At 40.4% G+C, this 18,031-nt stretch overlaps 1 protein-coding gene across 4 annotated transcripts in view; it reads right to left on the minus strand.

The window, feature by feature from the left end:
- The window catches only part of ehbp1 (EH domain binding protein 1), a 159,940-nt gene that overhangs the window by 49,361 nt on the left and 92,548 nt on the right, over positions 1-18,031 (minus strand). For all 4 annotated transcript variants that reach the window (XM_084948666.1, XM_084948667.1, XM_084948669.1 and 1 more), the window contains 3 exons: positions 17,925-17,966; positions 16,696-16,842; positions 1,628-1,772 (listed from right to left, as the gene is read on the minus strand). In XM_084948666.1, the coding sequence (XP_084804792.1) occupies positions 1,628-1,772; positions 16,696-16,842; positions 17,925-17,966 (334 nt within the window). The remainder of the gene's footprint in view (positions 1-1,627; positions 1,773-16,695; positions 16,843-17,924; positions 17,967-18,031) is intronic.

Consider the following 18,031-nt stretch of genomic DNA (forward strand, 5'->3'; position numbering starts at 1 on the left):
ATTTGCACAGGGGCTCAATAGAAACAACAGTGTCTCCACATTAGGAACAAAACAAGAAAAGCACGTTAGAAGAAACTCAAATGGAACTGCATGGATAACCCACCATGGATTAAAACAATATAATCAGTACACAGTGTTGCAAGCTCCCTCCTCCGTTATTTACTACTTGGTGGGGGAGAGACCAAGAACAAAGAAAGAAGAGGAGGGAGTCAACAGCATTTTTTGTGTGTGCGTGTTTTTTTTCCTTTTTCTAATTTGCTAGCTGCGATGTGGAGCGTGCTAGCAAGCGCCCTTCCTGCGTGGCTGGCTGAGGCCTAATTAATGGGAGGCCATGGTGATGGAGTTTGGAAAGTTTCTTTGCGGGCAGCCCGAGCTGCACTTAAAGGACTGTCAATGGCGCTGAAGGAGGAGAGGGAGAGAGAAGGAAGAGAGAGAGGGGCTAGGATTAGCCGTTCTGCTCGGCAGGCCTTGTGTATCACAGCCCACAGCATTTCTCTCTTCTCCTCACCGCCACCGCCTCCTCCTCCTGTTCCCTTGTTCCGTTCTTTCCTCCAACTCCATTTTTAATGAGATCAACAATTAGTCCAATTCAGAAAAGCTGAAAGAGCAAATAAATCAAGTGCTACCCGCCCTCTGCCTCACTGTCCGTCTCCTCTTCTTCTGCCCGACATGTCACTGAATGTTTACTCCTCGTTAAGGGATTATTTGTTTTTGATTTCTTCTTTTCTGAGCATAAAAGAAGTGCATCGCCATTTTCAGTCTTTTAGATATTTCCTCTGACCTATCTTTTGTTGTCTAATCATCTCAAGAACATCAATGCTTAGCCGATAAACCACTGACTGGTAACTATTTTGATAAACCTTTTAATTCATCAGAAAAGCCCAATATTCTCTACTTTTCTTTTGCTTTTAATCAGTCAAACACTTTGTCTTTCTTTGTCCTCTTCACAACTACACAAGTTAGTTTAACTGCCTTTTCCACTTCTCACTCTTTGTCCTCAGCTGTCTCCTCTTTCCCTTTTCTGATCCACCTGAAGAGAATAACCAGAAAGAGGGGTGTAATGTTGAGGAATCATAAACAAATGACTCTGGAGGCCTGATAATGGTCATTACGATAATAACCCCAATTTCAAGGAAATGGAAAGCAGTGGGAAATGCACACAGGCAGCATTTGTTACCTCTGCAAGCTGTTATTAGAAGTGTCTGGTGTTTTGAGCATAATTTGGCCACACAATGCGTTGTGTTGATTAACAAGTACTGGGTGAACGAGACGAGGGAGGACTTGCAGGGCAAACTGCTTGTTTGAATATAAGGGTGGTGCTTTTTAGACCCGCGGCTGTTGTCAAATGACATTTTGTTTTTCTCTGAGGATTAAGTAGAACCCCTTTAGAGAGCATAATGGAAATGTGTGTGTCTTAGCATGTGTGGATGAAGAAAGTGAGTGCATGTCGAAAGCATGCTACTGTGACATTTCTTTTGTATTACAGCCCATGAGCATTAGTGAATGTTAGTTAATTACAAATGCTTTTAACAAAACTCTGAAAGTGTGCTAATGTGGATAAATAAAGTGCGAATGGAAATGATGTCTCTATCAAGACTTCATGTTTGTTGCTGCTGTGTGAGCTGACCTCCAGCAGTGCCCGCCTTGCCACCTTTACCACTGCTTGATGGATCCAGCAGGCTCATGTCGGACATCTTGACTCCGGATCGAGCCTCGGCTATCAGCTGCCTGGCTCGTTCTCTCAGCTGTCTTCGCCGCTCAGCATCCCGCTCCTGCACACATGAGTAAAAAACTCTCAGGGACTTTTGGACAGATACATATTTAAAAAGAAAAAAAAAATCACGCATGTTTTTCCACATCATTGCATTATTTTAAGAAGGTATTGATGTTATAACTGTTATTTAGATAAATATGACTGCTTTGCTTAATGGTCTATCATTGTTTTAGGGCTTTATAAGCCCGCTGAATTAAAGCATGCCATATGCACACTGTATATATAGTAACTACTTATCCATCCTTTATTTAATTGGTAACTTACTCCAAAATCTTTGCACTCTGTACCTGAACATGCTATACATGTTGTTACTGTATGTTGATATGGTGATGTCAGTATTGTCTGTCGTCTACTCTGTTACATACACTGAGAGTAAAGAAATAACTGTAGCCCAATTCCTTTTATGTGTACACAAATGTGGCTAATAAAAATGACTCTGATATTATTGTATCGCTCTTTGGCCTAGAGACAAGTCAGCAATCAACTGGCAAACACCAGTTGGAGGGAAAAATAAGTATGCCCCAACTGGTTGCAAATGGTGGCGGGAAGTCCCCATTCACGCAGGCGTGAATAGAGACCAGTCAGTGACCCCCGGTAACCAATGGTTGCTAGAGAAAAGTATATATTCTGCAGTCCGCTAACAACCAAATCAATCGCAAGGATGTTTTAGGTGCAGCACCATCTTTGCAGCCATTTTCACCCTGCGACAATGAAACTGAGAATATATATTTTTCCCTAGCAACCAGAGGCTGCCAGAAGGTCACCGACTGGTCTATACTTATGTGCGACTGATCAGCCTTAATGACCCTAACTAGCTAGTATTACCCAGCAATGATGGTGCAACCTTATAAATGCACAATTATTAGTGTAATAAACTGCCTATGCTTAAGAAATCACTGTGTTCAGTGATGTTTTCCTACTTGTAAATTTCCTACTTGTTGTTCTTACTCCTTGCTGAATATAGCACTCATGATGGTACTTGAGCGCATCTGAAAAATCATCATGCATGAAACTATGATCTGTACACACCTGGTACTTCACCAAGCCCTAAAACGTAAACAAAACAAGTCTTAAAAATAATAAAAAAGTTTTGTTATGAAAAGCATGTACACCTTTCACTGCGTTATGGAGCTAGGAGCACAGAGATAGGCACACGCACCATCTTGGCTCTAGACAGATACAGTATTGAGCTGTCACCATCACAGCAATGGCAGAAATGCCATTTTCAGGTCGATCCAATCTGATCCCACTGATAACACACACACACACGCACACACGCACACACACACACACACACACACGAAAACCTTGATGATGTCAATTGGCAAGCACTTAACAGATGATGACCCCTCCAAGCAGCACCCTCACTGGGCAGGCCATCACTACATACAGTAACCAGGCAGTAGTAAACAAACATCCTGGACAGGTAATTTAAAATGACAGGAATGTCAGCAGGTGATTTCCGGAAAAATAGGGGACCAAAAGTAGATCAAAATAACAGAAAAACACAAGAGTGAATGCAACTGAACGGCACTGAAAACAGATGGGCAAAGTTATAAGAGAATGTACTGACTGAAAAAGATAGATGAGTCAATTTGGTATTTAATAAACATGAAAATGCCTGCATGACAAGCCACTGCAGCAGAAGTTAACATAAACTCATCTTTTACACGACTCAATCTTTAAGCACAAACACACACAAACTCCTAAATTTGCCCACCCCCTCGCCCAAACACAGCCACATACGACCCAGGGGAGAATGAAGCTGCATTTTTCTGTCACTGCTCTCCCTCCCTGTGGTTTCCTGTTAATCAGCCTTCTCCATATTGAGGCAGGGGTTTTAGGGCTGGCCTATTGAAGCCGCCCATTTATCCATTAACAAAACAAGCAGCGCCCGCTAATGAGCTACATCTCTCCATTTCCATGTCAATTGTTTGTTTGTAGCCATTGTTTGGCGGGGACAATGGGGTTGTATTGTAAATGACAGCAACCCTAATGCACTCTGTGTATGTGTATGAGAGAGAGCCCAGGGGGATGCCCACAGGGAGATGGGAACACACCTTAGAGAGAGAGTGATTAAAAAAAAAGAAAAGAAAAAAGAGGCAGTGGCAGAAGAAAAGAAGACAGAGAGAGAGATACAGAGAAAGCAGAAAAATAAATGATGACACTACTTAAAGAAAAATACTTCTCTCCCAGGTCTCAGTATCTAACAAAGCAAGGAATTCATAAATATACTTTGTTAGCACTTAAAAAAAGGAACAAGAAACTAAACAAACAGGAAAAGGATCAAATATATCCTGAAAACTGTTTATGAACTATTTAAAAATTAGATGTCTAGACTATATTACCCATTATAAAACACATTTAGTAGTTACATGTATCAGTTTTTCCTAAGTAGAGGAAAAAAGGAAAAGCATTTCATAGGAAAATCCCTACCTTTTTTTTTCTCTTTTTTTTTTTTTTTTTTTTTAATAAAATGATTTATGAAATTACTTAATAAAATGATTTTAACCATTTTTTGTTAGCAAGGGGTTAATGTACTTAAGGATAAGAAAAGTTTTTTAAAATATATATATATAAGAAAAAGTAGTTTCGGTCAAATCCAAAATCATTACCTTTACCCTCAGGTGGAGCCACCCACAAAAGTCATCTAACTGTGAGCAGGAAAAACCAGTTTTAAGGGGTTGATGTTGTAAATTAGCTCTGGATATAGACATCAGACATGACATCTGCAACTGCAAATGTTTCCCTCATAACTAAATTATAAAATAAGTACCTGAATCCAGGCTCAATTTAGTTTGGCTTATGGACTTATAACCAACAAAGAGCTGTTTATTATTTGTCTAATAGCACACACGTAGGTTGTTACGTGAAAACAAAGGAGGGAGAAACAGTAAAACACAAAGAAGAAAATGCTTTATATCTGGCCTGTGCCATGATCATAACAGTTATTAAGTTGTTTGTGGGACACAGAAGTCTTTCAGATTTCAAAATGGGCCCTCTTGGTTGGAGGATAAAGGGGAGCCTAAGCAAGTTTGAGTATCTCTGGGTCTTATTCAGGATTGATAAGAAAGTGGAATGACAGGTGGACCAATGGATTGGTGCAGCATCAGCAGTTATCAGGGAACTGTACCCAAATGTTGTGAAGAAGAGAAAGCTGAGCCAACAGCCCAATCCATCTACATTTCAACCTTCACCTATGATATCTGGGTAATGACTGAAAGAGTATAGCTGAAACCAAGGTCATCTGTAGAATGGCTGGACTGAGCCTTAAAGAAACTCTGACGTCTTTACTGATGAGCATGTTAATGAGAGACTCAACTCTTTCTGTGGACTGTGGATTCAAAAGAACAATAATAGCGACAACCAAGATTGAGACTTCACAACAGGAGTTCGTTAAATGTGGGTGATACTACTATGTCCATCCTCTATATTGTTTGTGTCAAACGTTGGGATGTAGCACGGTATGATCCCAAATAGGTGTTTTCTGTTTTGTCACATTCTCATAACAGTATCACACAGAGAGAAACTGCTTTTTCTTCTTTATACTTTCCATCCTTACTTTTTATTATGTTAAAGAAGCATGCTTCTCCCACTTTTTATAAATGCAAAATAAACAGTAATGTCACTAACGGCCTTCTGGCTATGGACTGGTTCCGATACACAATCTGGCCTTTACAGATATGGACAACTACCAGTTCAAGAGTGCCTGTGTGTGTTGTACCATTTTATATAGACATATAGCCCACACAGCCCCCCCCCACACTCCATAAAAACATCCCATTGCATTATTGTTGTTAGCCATTTTGGGGACAGGAAATGGGAAATTGACTTTGCCTATCCAGAGGCAAGGATTAACACTATGCTACTATAAAATGCATCTAACCACTGCCTGGCTCCCTCAGCTAAGGAACCGAGAGAGTGTGTGTGGTGGGTCGGTGAGGGGGCAAAGGATAGGAGAGGAAGGGCTTTTTTTAAAATGTGAAACTGTGTGAAAAACAAAAAAGACAAAGTTCGTCATATAAAATCTTTTTTTGTGGCATTAACTTTTACAGACGTTGATGTCTGAACATGTGCATTCTGCGTTGGTAACGTTAAGAAATTAACAATGAAGAGTATAAGACGACTTTCTTTAAGAGTCTGCACAAAAACTTCAGAATGCTAAAGAGAAATAAACAGTGGCTGTGATAATAAGACTTAAACATGTTTTGTTGCCCCACTTGGTCAAAAAAGGCTCTTTTGATGGTCTAAAGGTCTAAATAATGTAGACTTGGGTGAGGAGAGGTCATTTCTGGTTACTGTCAAATTTCTAATTCTTTCTCAAAACCTGTTGAGATTTATTTTGGCCACTCAAGTGTTACCACTGCTGCAATTCCAATTACAACTCATTGTTCTGTAGCAACACAATATGCCAGAAGTTTAGGGAAGAGTAGCTGAGCATGTGGAGATTAAATGCTACCTAGTGGACATAATGTTAAAATTAAGTGGTGATTACACTCAGTACTTCCAAGTTGGAAAGTGGCAATAGATACAAACACACACACAGTGCTTTAACTTGGTTGGACAAGACAGCAACAAAGGTGGATCCAAAAAGCCACGGGAATGCAACTTAATAAAAAAAAAAAACAAGCAAAACCCAGCAGAAAGATCATTATGTGATCAAAGCTGGGATGAAAAAGCAAGAACGAAAAAAGAGGAGAAAGCTTGTCAGCTGGTGGTCGGTGGGCAGCAAAGCTTCAAGAATGGAAACCCAGGAGGAATAGAGACTTTTCTTTTTTAAATGGCGACAGCAAGAACAATCCTCCACTGTCTTCCACTGACTGCTGGGAACATCCAGTGGAAGAGAGGCTGAACGGATGAGTGCGAGTCTGAGACAGAGGGTTCCTCTGTGGGCTTGGCGTCGAGTGAGGACCTCTCTCTGCTCTGGAAGCTCTGTCTGAGCAAGGGGAGCAGGTTGTCGCCTTGGTTGCTCTTTTCTGGGCAAGTAGAAAGAGGGAGGGAGGGAGAGAGGGAGGGCATGCACCACTGGTCATGTACAGAGACCTGGCGTGGGCACACAGTCATGCCACGCACACACACCCACACCAACACTAAGGGACGCGCACACAATCACTATCTAAAAGGGTTTGCCAACCTCCCAGATAGCCAGCCAGTCTGGCAGCCAGTCATGCAGCTCCAGACATTTGTCATGACAGGCTAATTCACAGTCAAGAGGTGCTTTAGGTCTCTATCTTGTCCAGACTCACACACTCACACTAAAGAACCACAGAACACACATGCACACAACAAGCCAATCAAATAGTCATGTAATCACACACTCTTCAACAATGTTTAAAAGCCACAGAGATTCAGGTAGAAATCAGTTAGTTGTTAAACTCTGATTTTCTGTTACCATATCACCATGTGCCTACTTATGATAATCACAACAAGAAATGTCATTTACATATAATTATTCAGCAACAAATTAGTCGAAACATCACTAAATACAGAAAGCATCTTTATGAACCTTCAAGCAACCACACAGGAATGCCCACAGATACAGTCCACTATAATTTTTATGACTTTCAATAGTTTCTATGCAAAGAATTGTTAAAGAAAACACAAACTTAGATTTTATTAGACAGCCATCTATTACTTTATATATATAACTTTATTTGTTATATTTTCAGTAACACTAAAATGATCTATTATAGTATGCTCATATCATTTTAACACCTAAATATATAAGATCTGGTGACTCAGCAATACTTAATCAACAACAAATATAACGAAGTTATGGTTACGGATGAGGTTATAAGGTTATGGATGGATAACTAATACTTCAACATCTACAAAGATGCTGAAAGGCCAGTTTTCCCAGATCCTTTCTGGAACGTTATCCTCAGAGTAAAACACAGCTAATGCAGGTATTTACAGCTCTATATGCTGGGATGAGCGAGCAGATTAAGGTGGAAAGGAACAAACATCATCATCCTCTTGGTGACAGGAAGGAGTGGGATTTATGGGAAATGTGGTTTTCCAGTTAAAAAAAAAAAAACATCTAAACAAAGAGCAGAGATTTTTGTTTGGCTTAATTATCTGTTTATTCCACTGAAAGGTGCAATGCCAGTATTTTTGACAATATTACCAAATTAATAAATCTAATATTTTTCCTCAAATTTAGGTAAAAACAGAAATGGAAAAGAAGGGAGAGGGAGTGAGAGAGGAAGAAGGGGAGGGAGGGAAAGGGAGAGCTTATCGGCTGGCTCCAGACAGAGTGCGCGGATCAATGGGCGTGCGAGGCCCACAGCGATCAATGCATTTGATAAAGATAAAGAAGAGCCACTGTACATGGCTATCAAAGAACCAGGACACAGCCTAATTATGATTCGACGGGTGCGTGCCCATGATAGGGGTCTGTGTGTGCCTGTATGTGTGTGTTATATGTACATAAATATAAATTTGAGAGATGTCGGCGTGGAATTTGAGCAGGAGTGCGGGTTATGCACCTGTGTGTCAGTGTATACATTTAAGTGTGTGTTTATGTGCAACTGCAAAGATGCAGGAGTGATGTCTGAGGTTTTAAGTACAGTTAGGTCCGTAAGTATTTGGACAATAGCCGGTGCTACAAATACTGCACTACAGTGGATTTTAAATCAGATAATCAAGATGAGATTGAAGTTTTTCAGCTTTAATTCAAGGGGTTTAACATAAGTATTCCATTAAAGGTTTAGAAATTACAGATATTTTTATACATAGTCTCCTATTGTCAGGAGCTCAGACGTAATCAGACAAACTGAGATAATCATGATCATGAGCCATTTCTCTCCTCCTCCGTATGTTTCTCTTGACATCATTCTGTTACAAGTTCATCCTGGTTTCATCTGTTTGACGATTACTCAGAACTGTGCGGTCTCTTTAAGCTGTTTTTGCCCTTCTTAGCCTTGAGTGTAACTAGTAGTTTAAATCTTGTTTTAAATCCTCTATATGCATTCATGAAGGCGTCTCTTGATTTAAGACTTTGACAATGTCAAAAGTGTTCTTGACTTGGTTAGATGTTGTGAAGTATTTTTTCTTATCATGAACTTTTGTTGTCTTCTGTGGTCTCTCAGGACTTGGGTGTCTCTGAGCTGGCCAGTGTATTCCCTATTTTTGAGAAAGTACCAGATTATTGATTTGTCTCCTCCTCATGTTTTTACTGTCTCTCTGATGAGTTTATTTTGTCTTTTTCATACTTACGAACTCCCCCTCACTTGCACTGACATTTCTAGTCCTCATTGAGAGATCTAGAAAAGTGCAATGAACTGTAAGTACAAAAGTGGAATCAATTCAGATATTATATCTTCTTCATGTGTCATTAAATAGTGAATGCGGGAACAAGCCCACCTGGCCATCAACCTGCTTGTTCAATTACTTTTGAGCCCTTGAAAGTGGTGGGCTATGTATAAAAAAGCAGTACTTTTGGTAAATGTCTTGAATTGAAGCGAAAAGTCTGAATTTCAATCATACCTTGATTGTCTTAATTAAAATCTGCTGTGGTGGTGTACAGAGCCAAAATGATCTGTGGTTCGAGAATATAAAAATCTAGTTTTTGTTTATACATACTGTATGTGCAAAATCTTTTTGGTATCTCTTACTTGTTAACAGTTGAAGCACCAGTGGAATCATGTGTGAATGACACAGGAGGCATTTTGCATGAAAAAAAATTCATATGGTTTGTATACGACAGAATATTGTTTTGAAGTACTGAGTATGTGGCACAAATGCAGAAGAACAAAGGTGTATGTTTAAAATTCATCTGATTTTTTAATAATGAGCAAATACGTTAGTGTGTTTGACTTTTGAAGTTCTGTTTAACTGTGGTTCCATAGTTGAATTAACAATTTGCCCTCAGCACAGTGTGTAAGCCGGTGTGTATACTTAACAAAGGACACTTGTACAGTAGGACACGTAGAACAGGTTGAGTGGGGACATGCACACAAAAGTCAGAGGAGATTGTCGTTCTGACAGACGAGTATGATGGGAAGGTTCTGCCCTTTAAATAGACAGGATAATTGCTGGGGAGAGAGAGACAAAAAAGGTGAAGGGGGTGAGAGAGGAGGCGGCGGAGGGACATAGTAATAGAGAAACGGAGAACATGAGATCAACTCCCTGCCCCCTTTTGAAGAAAACAGAACTCACTTTAGAAGTTATGGCCTATGTTAGTTCCACTACTGCTTCCTGAGAAAGTTCTCGAAAGTGCCGGGGGTTGAGGCGGAGACATTCATTGAGGCACTATAGCTTATTCCAGATAGACTGGTGTGTTTGTGCAGGTCCAGTGATAACAGTTGTTAGTCAAAATAGCTGTTAAAATACAATGCAAGCAGTTTGTAACAGGTCATTGTACCATGTCTGACAAACCCATTCGTACCAGATCATTTTTTTAATTAATCAACCGATTAATTTAACTCAGTACTGTTCCAAATACTTCAAATGATGCATTAAAAAGGTCAGATCAGTTTCTCTTTAATATCCTTTGTGTATCACTAAGGCTTCCATGTTTCAGACTTCCTCCGACTGAAAAAGTTCACTTTAATTTCTGGTCTTAATTGTTATTTCATTTATTTAGAATATTTTGTTTATTGCATTGTTCTTTCTTTCTTTGTTTACTAAACGAGTTTGTTATTGTTAAAAAGCAAACCAAACCCCACAGACTCCCATTTTAAAAGGATCGACTTAACAGCATTTATATATACGCTTTCATCTTCACAAAAAGAAAATGGGCCTCAATGGATAGATTTTACCTTCATAAAAGCTCTGAGTGAAGTGATTTTAGAGGCCCGATTATTTTAACTGTCCTGAGCCAGGGAGCTGGAGCCAGCAGACATTGGCTAGGCCTATGCATAAAATTAAATGCCATAACTATACTGTTGAAACGGACCATTGAACAAATATGCAGGTCCTTTTTGACTTTTTTGAGTCTATTTTTTTCTTGAGTTACGCAGACATCATGATGCATCCTACATAACCATTCTGCATTGTGACCAAGATCACATCATTGTTGAGTCACAATGCCTTTGTTTTGCATCAATTTTTAAACGTTCTCTAAACTTGATACTTTATGAATAAAATACAGAGAACAAAGCAGAACAAAACGAGGGAGAAAGTAAAAAAGGCAAAACACCAGTGTTAGAGGATGGACATGAAAAACATTTGACACTTCCACTTGGTCAAACGTGAACAATATAACAAAGAGAGAAAGGAGGAGAGGTACATGTGTTCAGGAGAGGTATGTAAGTGTAAGTGAGTTACCGCTTTCTTCTCTGATGGCTTGATCAGCTCTTGTGATGCAATTCAGAGAGCTGTCTTTCTCTTGCTCGTTAACACACACGCACACACACACTCGATTTAGAGACTGCCTTTGATCTCCACTCCAGCCAATTCGGCCATGACACATACCCACACACTCCAAGACAAGCACGCACACATAGTCCAAAGAAACTCCCCACCAAACTATTTAGTTTCATTAGGGGCAGATTCTTCAAAAAGGACAGAGAACAAGAAGAAGAAAGGAGGGGGTGAGGGAAGGAAGAAGAGGAAGAAGAGAAGAGGGAAAAAATGAGAACTGGGAGAAGAAAGGCACTGCAGCCACATTAAAATGAGACCTGGAGAAAAACTATTACTGGTGGGAGAAAGCTGAAAAGGAGAGTAGATGGAGGAGGAGGAGGGGAGTAAAGAACAGTGTGTGGACATAAAGTGTGGACAAAAAAGGAGAGCGCATATGGCCATATTTGCATTTTCAAAACAGACATTTTTTTCCTCTTTCTGCTGCACAGACAACCTTTTACTGGTTGCATTTTCAATGGTCAAATCCATGAGAACAAAACTGAAATCAGAAGATGTGAGGACTAAGATTATTTTTTCAGGATTATTTTAGTTTATGTAAAAAGAAGGGACCTGTTATAATGGGCCACTGGTGAGGACCTGAATGTAATGCTTCCAAAATAAAACAGGAAGAACTCACACACAACTTCCATGTTCGGCATTTGAAAAGGTTCCTAAAAATGACAATGTTCAGCCAGAAGGCTTTGTTTTGGTCCCAAATGTCAAAATAAATAAAGAGGAAGGAAGGAAAGACAAAACACTAACCTGTTATAATGAAATATATGAAATTAAATAAATAACACACAATGTGTTTTTCTTTTAAAGGAACTTTTACGCAAGGTTCAGTCATAGGGCCTTGGGTAAAAGGTAACCTTTTTAATGGCTCTTGGATATTTTCTTTATTGTTTTTTTTTTTTGAATAATAATATATATATATATATATTTTTTTTTACATACATCACAGTTGAGCCAGAGGGCTTTGTTTTGGTCCCCAATTTAAAACAGAAAGAAATCTAATTCAGAAAGAAAGGAGGACATGACAGATGAGTCAGAATGAGAGGACAGACAGCAGATGGGAGTGAATGACAACACCCACAGGTCACAACAGCAGAGACCCAGGAGTCCTCTCCACTGCTGAGGAGAAGGAAGAGGAATAAGGGGGGTGATGGGGGAAGAAGGGGAGGAAGAGGTGGTTGGGGTGCTGGTCGGCAAAAATCAAACGGGACCCAATTATAGGAATCACAACGAGTCAGTGAGCAGGGAAACTCTCTTACCTGGAAAACACCGAGGCATTTGCGTGCACTCTTGAACGCATTCCACAAGCAAAGCACACACATACTCAAAGACACACACACAAAATAAAAAAAGACGTTCAAATATGCACAGGTGCTACAAATCTGCACACACATACACACACACACACAAATTTCTGCTTTACAGTTTTCTGCAAAGGAACACACATAGTTGCACATTTTGCTTTGTGGGTCCACATGCACACACACTTCTCCCCAAACCAAGTGTGGATCCTGATAATTAGCCTGGCCAGGCCGGTGTGAAATTACTGTTCTCATCTGCTAATGGATGAGAAGACCTGAAGTGAACAGACACACAGAGACACGCACACACACACACCTCCTATTAAAAGAATAACAGTGGGAAAGTCCAAAGAGCAAAAGAAAGACTAAAACCAAAACTGGGGATGTCAGGACTAAGGACAAAAAAAAAGTCTAGATATTTTTAGGAAAGCTCATTAATTACCCATTTGGCTACTGCTTAGGTAGGGGGTGGTGACATTACAACATTACAAGACATCTGCACCACTGACTACTGATATGTTGTGAAGGCCACCTATGAGGAGGAGGAGGAGGAGGTGGTGAGGCCAACGCTGGTGAGCACAGAACAATTAGTAGTACTGGTCATCCATCAAAGACTACAGAGAGAGGACAGACAGAGATAAATAAAGAGATGGGAAAGGAAAGAACTGGGGCTCGAAGTCAAAAATCTGACATGAAAGAGAAATGGAGTGAGGAGGGGAGAGAAAGACTGAGAAGGCAGGGAGAAAGAGAGGAACCTGTGACCTTAGATGAAAGAAGCAGTGACTGTGGGCTACAATTAGGGATGGCAGGAGGGAGAGCATAGGTCAGGAGAACAGGGCTACGACACACACACACACACACACACACACACACACACACACACACACACACACCAAACAAGTGTCTAACATATTGTTCGTGCTATGTTCACATGAATGGATGAAGACCTGATTTTAGTATAGATAGCTAGTATAGCTGAGCTTGATCATGTATCAGTTTGTATATGTTTCTAAGGTTTCTGTCACATTTAGTGTTAGCTGTGGGGAAAGAAGGTTTCAAACCTAAAACCTAAGTAGCATAACTAGTCTCAACACTCAAAGGGATGTCCTACAGTGTTAAATAATAAATAACGTTTGCTTTTTTTAACATTTGAGATGTATGTCATAACACTCTGGATAATCAATCTCCAATTAATCGCTGTTTCACACCATCCCACTTAGACAACATTTTGGCCTGGCCCGGCAGCTGAATAAGCTTTGATTTTTTTAAATTTCTATATTAAATCTCACCTGAGTTGATCTTTTTTTTTTGACCTAATCAGTGCACAAGTGTAAAAACAGGAAAAATTAAATCTCTTAAAAATGCCAGAAAAATGAGCCATTTTAACTTCTAACTTATAATATATTTTATACATTATATAAATACATAAAATAAGTAATAGCTCATTTTATCTCTAAAGACAACTCCTGAAATACTGCTGACCAGTGTAATATAATTAGCACTAAAACTATGAGTTTTCTGGAGTATCAGTTTTTCGATAAAAGAGAACTGCATTATCATATAAAAATCCTGACACCTGCAGCTTTGTGTACGACATGATTTCAGTTAAAAGATGACACCTGATGACTCATTTGTGCTTTGAAAGCTATACGCTAAAGCAGCTAACGTAAGCCCCACCTTTCCCTCACATTAGCCGTTTCCCTTGAAGAACGAAGCCTGCTTTAGCTGAATTAAATTATACCTTATGCATGCTAAACCGCAAAGCACCTACTTAGACAGATGGAGAGTTAAATGGGAAAAGCTTGGGCCTCTCCAGCTGATAACACAGACACACACACACTCATGCTAATCAAAACAAGACATCAAGTAATCTAATCTGAATCACTAACAATTATCAGCACATTGGCCTCGAGGCCAGTCGTATTCCTTTGATCAATGTTTTCTATTAAAAAAAGTGTAAACAATTCAATATCTCCCTCCCACCCCTCCTGCTTCCCTTCCTTTTTTATGCAGAGGAGTGTGTGTGTGTGTGTGTATGTGTAAGTAAGTGTGTGTTTAGGGGTTATTAACCAATTGTCCTTGGAAATGAGTGAGGAAATAAGGAGGAGAGAGAGAAAGAGTGAAGGGGTGGGTTTGCCTACTTTAAGGAGCTAATCTAAGTGAAGTCCGCCATCTTGCCAGACAACAAGGGACAGAAGAGGACCTTTTTTTGTGGCTAAGGAAATATATCAGCACTGCAACAGCTTTGAAAAACTCTTTTAATTTGCTTTCTTCCACTGAAGACTTTTAACGGCTCCTAGTCCTTGGAAGGTCCTCGTTTATTTCCTCAGATTATGCCGAACTGGTTATTCCTGTGGCCGGCGCACAAACATGAACAAACACCGACAACACACACATACACACTTTAAAAACATCTAATTCAAGGGCATATTTCTCTTTAAGGACTCAGGGAGCAAACGCAGGGGCATGCGGCTGCTGCCTTTTAGATATTTCATTACCAAAAGGTATTTATTTCATTTTACCCTCAAATCCCTTGTCGTCACAATTCTCACAAGACCATATTTTTTTCTTAACCCTCCCCCTTTCCTTTTCTCTGAAATATTTGGAAACGTAACGGAGGATTTGACCACAGTGCTTTCCCAGGGTAACTCCTGGTTCATCAGTGTGCCCCCTCCTCCCAGTATATTATGTTCAGTGGAGCGTACTCAGTTCAGAGCTGGCAATTTCACTCGCATCTTCTCTAGTCTAGTTTGCTTCGCTACAGCGATTTCTGGCCCCCCCCTTTTTTTTTTCTTTTTTTTACCATGAATGTACTTTTGCTGACAGGTGTTTGTGTACAACATTTACTCAGTGTTAAGGGGAAAGTGAGGGGGCAGCAAAATTGGTGGGGGATGTCATAAAAATTGTGCAGAGTCAAGATGACCAAAGAGAGTGTCTGAGCAGAGAGAGAGCACGAGAGAGAGGGGGAGACATGTTTATGGTGAGAGGAGAGAGCGGAGAAGTCCATCCATATTTGAGCTTTCCACACTGACATGTTCAGGACACACAGCAGAGTGTAAGTGAGTCTCAGCAGAAGTTAATAAGGAAAAGTCTTCTCTCCTTCTCAAAGCCTTTCCTTAAAGTGTTCACCAAAGTGGGCTGCCACAGGATGAGACAGTTTGGACAAGCTTTTCCAGCATGTTGGAAGCGCAGTGAGCAGCAAATAGAGAGACTGTGGAAGTGACATGAGGGCGCTGAATAAGTTGGGGAGGTGTGGGGTCACCCTATTAGCTTTCCCTGCACACTGACGTGATGCCATGCAACAAAACTCATATTCAAGCAAGCTTTTACTCACTACACAGACCTCATCCTGACTCTCGGGGCCTTTCTTAGATACAATGTCCACATCTACAGTTATGTCCATATATATTTGGACACTGACACAAGTTTTTTTTTTTTTTTACCTGTTCACTTAAACATATTCCAGTAATGGTTACATAATGGTCATGGCCTAATGTGTAGATATGCAGCTTTCTTAGGAGTTGTGCCGCTCAGTTTTTAATTGGACTACTTTGACTCAAAGGTTATTTCATGTGCAAGTGACGAAACTCCTTCGTTATGTCATTATCAGTTAAGCAGAAAAAAAGTCTGGAGTTGATTTTGCGTGAGGTGCTTGCATTTGGAAGATTTTGCTCTCCATGCAGGAGAAACAGGCTATTCTTAAGCTGCGAAAACAGAAAAAACCCATCTGAGAAACTGCTAAAATATTAGGAGTGACAGTTTGGTATGTCCTGAGAAAGAAATAAAGCAACGCAAAAAGACCTGGACGTCCATAGAAAACAACAGTGATGGATGATCACAGAATCATTTCCATGGTGAAGGGAAACCCTTCACCATGGAAATGATGATCACAGAATCATTTCCATGGTGAAGGGAAACCCTTCACAACAGCCAACCAAGTGAACAACACTCTCCAGGAAGAAGATTTATCTATATCCAAGTCTACCATAAAAAGAAGACTGCATGAAAGTAAATACAGAGGGTTCACTGCAAGGTGCAAGCCAGTCATACGCCTCAAGACCAGACAGTCCAGATTAGACTATAGTAAAAAACAAACATCTTAAAAAAAACCCAGCACAGCTCTGGAAAAACATTCTTTGGGCAGATGAAACGAAGATCAAGCTCTACCAGAATGATGGTAGAACAGAGACAATTTCATTCTTTCAAGTGGACAATACCAACACCTCCAATCCCACACAGACAAAAAGGAAGGCTTGGACTTACATCACAGACACCTGCAGCTCTGTTTGGTGCAGCTGCAGCTGAGTTGGAGATGTATTTGCTGCCGGCTTTCATCGCAGCATCTCTGCGGGCCTGCTCCAAGAGGAGTCTGGCTCTCTCCTTCAACTCCTCCTGACGAGAGAGGACCTTCTACACATGTGAAAAGAGAGAGAATACACTCAGAAAACTAAAGCTATTGTAACCGAGACTGGGAAGGGTTCATTGTAATCACATTGTGCCATAAATAAGGTAAGCTTTCTTCAGCCAGGCCTCAATCACACAGACCTACAGACCGGTGACCCCCTGGCAACCTCCAGGGTTGATTGGTGAGTGATTGCTGGAGGTTGCAGGTTCCCCATAGTTGAAACTGGTTGCAAAGAGGGTGCTGCACTAAAAACCTTGTGATTTCTTTGGATGCTAGCAGATTGACGTGGTCAACTTTGATTTTCATGGAGGATGTCGACTTGTCTGCAAACTTGTCTCTACCACAGAGCGGTAGTGAAACTTTGTTGTGCATTACCACTAAAACTAACAGGTTTCAAATGGGTCAACTTCAGCTTTTTACGTTTTAAAAGTCAGTGTCTTCCAGGCAAACCAGTGACAACTGTCATAAACCGCTAGTGACGAAACAAACTGCAAGGTTTGAAGTGCAACAGCCTCCAGCAATCACTCGCCAACCAAATGTGGAGTAACCATTTTTCTCTAGCAATTGGTGGTTGCCAATGCGGCATAAGCATGCATGCCAGATAGAGGAAAAAATCCTGGAATGTTTTGTAATAATATATAGCTTTTTTTAAATCTATCTTCTTAATGATATAAAAATAAAATCATCTTTGGTATCCATACCTAGTATATCACCTGGGTAATAAGTCACAGAAGATAAAAGGAGGTTGTATACTTTTCGCATCCACGAGTCCGCTAGGGTCTACCTGGGAAGCGCAAAGGTCCATGCTGATGCCAACCGGCTTGCTTAGTTTTTGTGACTGCCTGGACTTGTTCACTGAGAATTTATATCAAAATACACCACCTATGCATGGACCCAGGCAGTTGCCTTCAAGCGGACTTTAAAGAAGTATAACAGGAGCCTTTGGATCTCCAACTGTCCATGTTTTTGCCCTATTGCTCAAGACTGCGGCCACTTCCTATGTAAGGTAGCTTCTCCTTATAATTTACCACTTGCTAATCAAGGTCTGAAGTACTAAAACAATCCATTTCTTTTAAACCATACTCACCTTCTCAGCTGGGGGGCTCGACACAGGGGCAGGTCGTGGCTCCTAAAAAGAAAATAAATCATGACTGCAGTGGTCAAAGAGGCACTCCTAATTTTCAAAGTATTTCC

The sequence above is a fragment of the Perissodus microlepis genome, chromosome 13 (assembly GCF_051167445.1).
Source record: "Perissodus microlepis isolate ML-2025 ecotype Zambia chromosome 13, ASM5116744v1, whole genome shotgun sequence".
NCBI lineage: Eukaryota > Metazoa > Chordata > Actinopteri > Cichliformes > Cichlidae > Perissodus > Perissodus microlepis.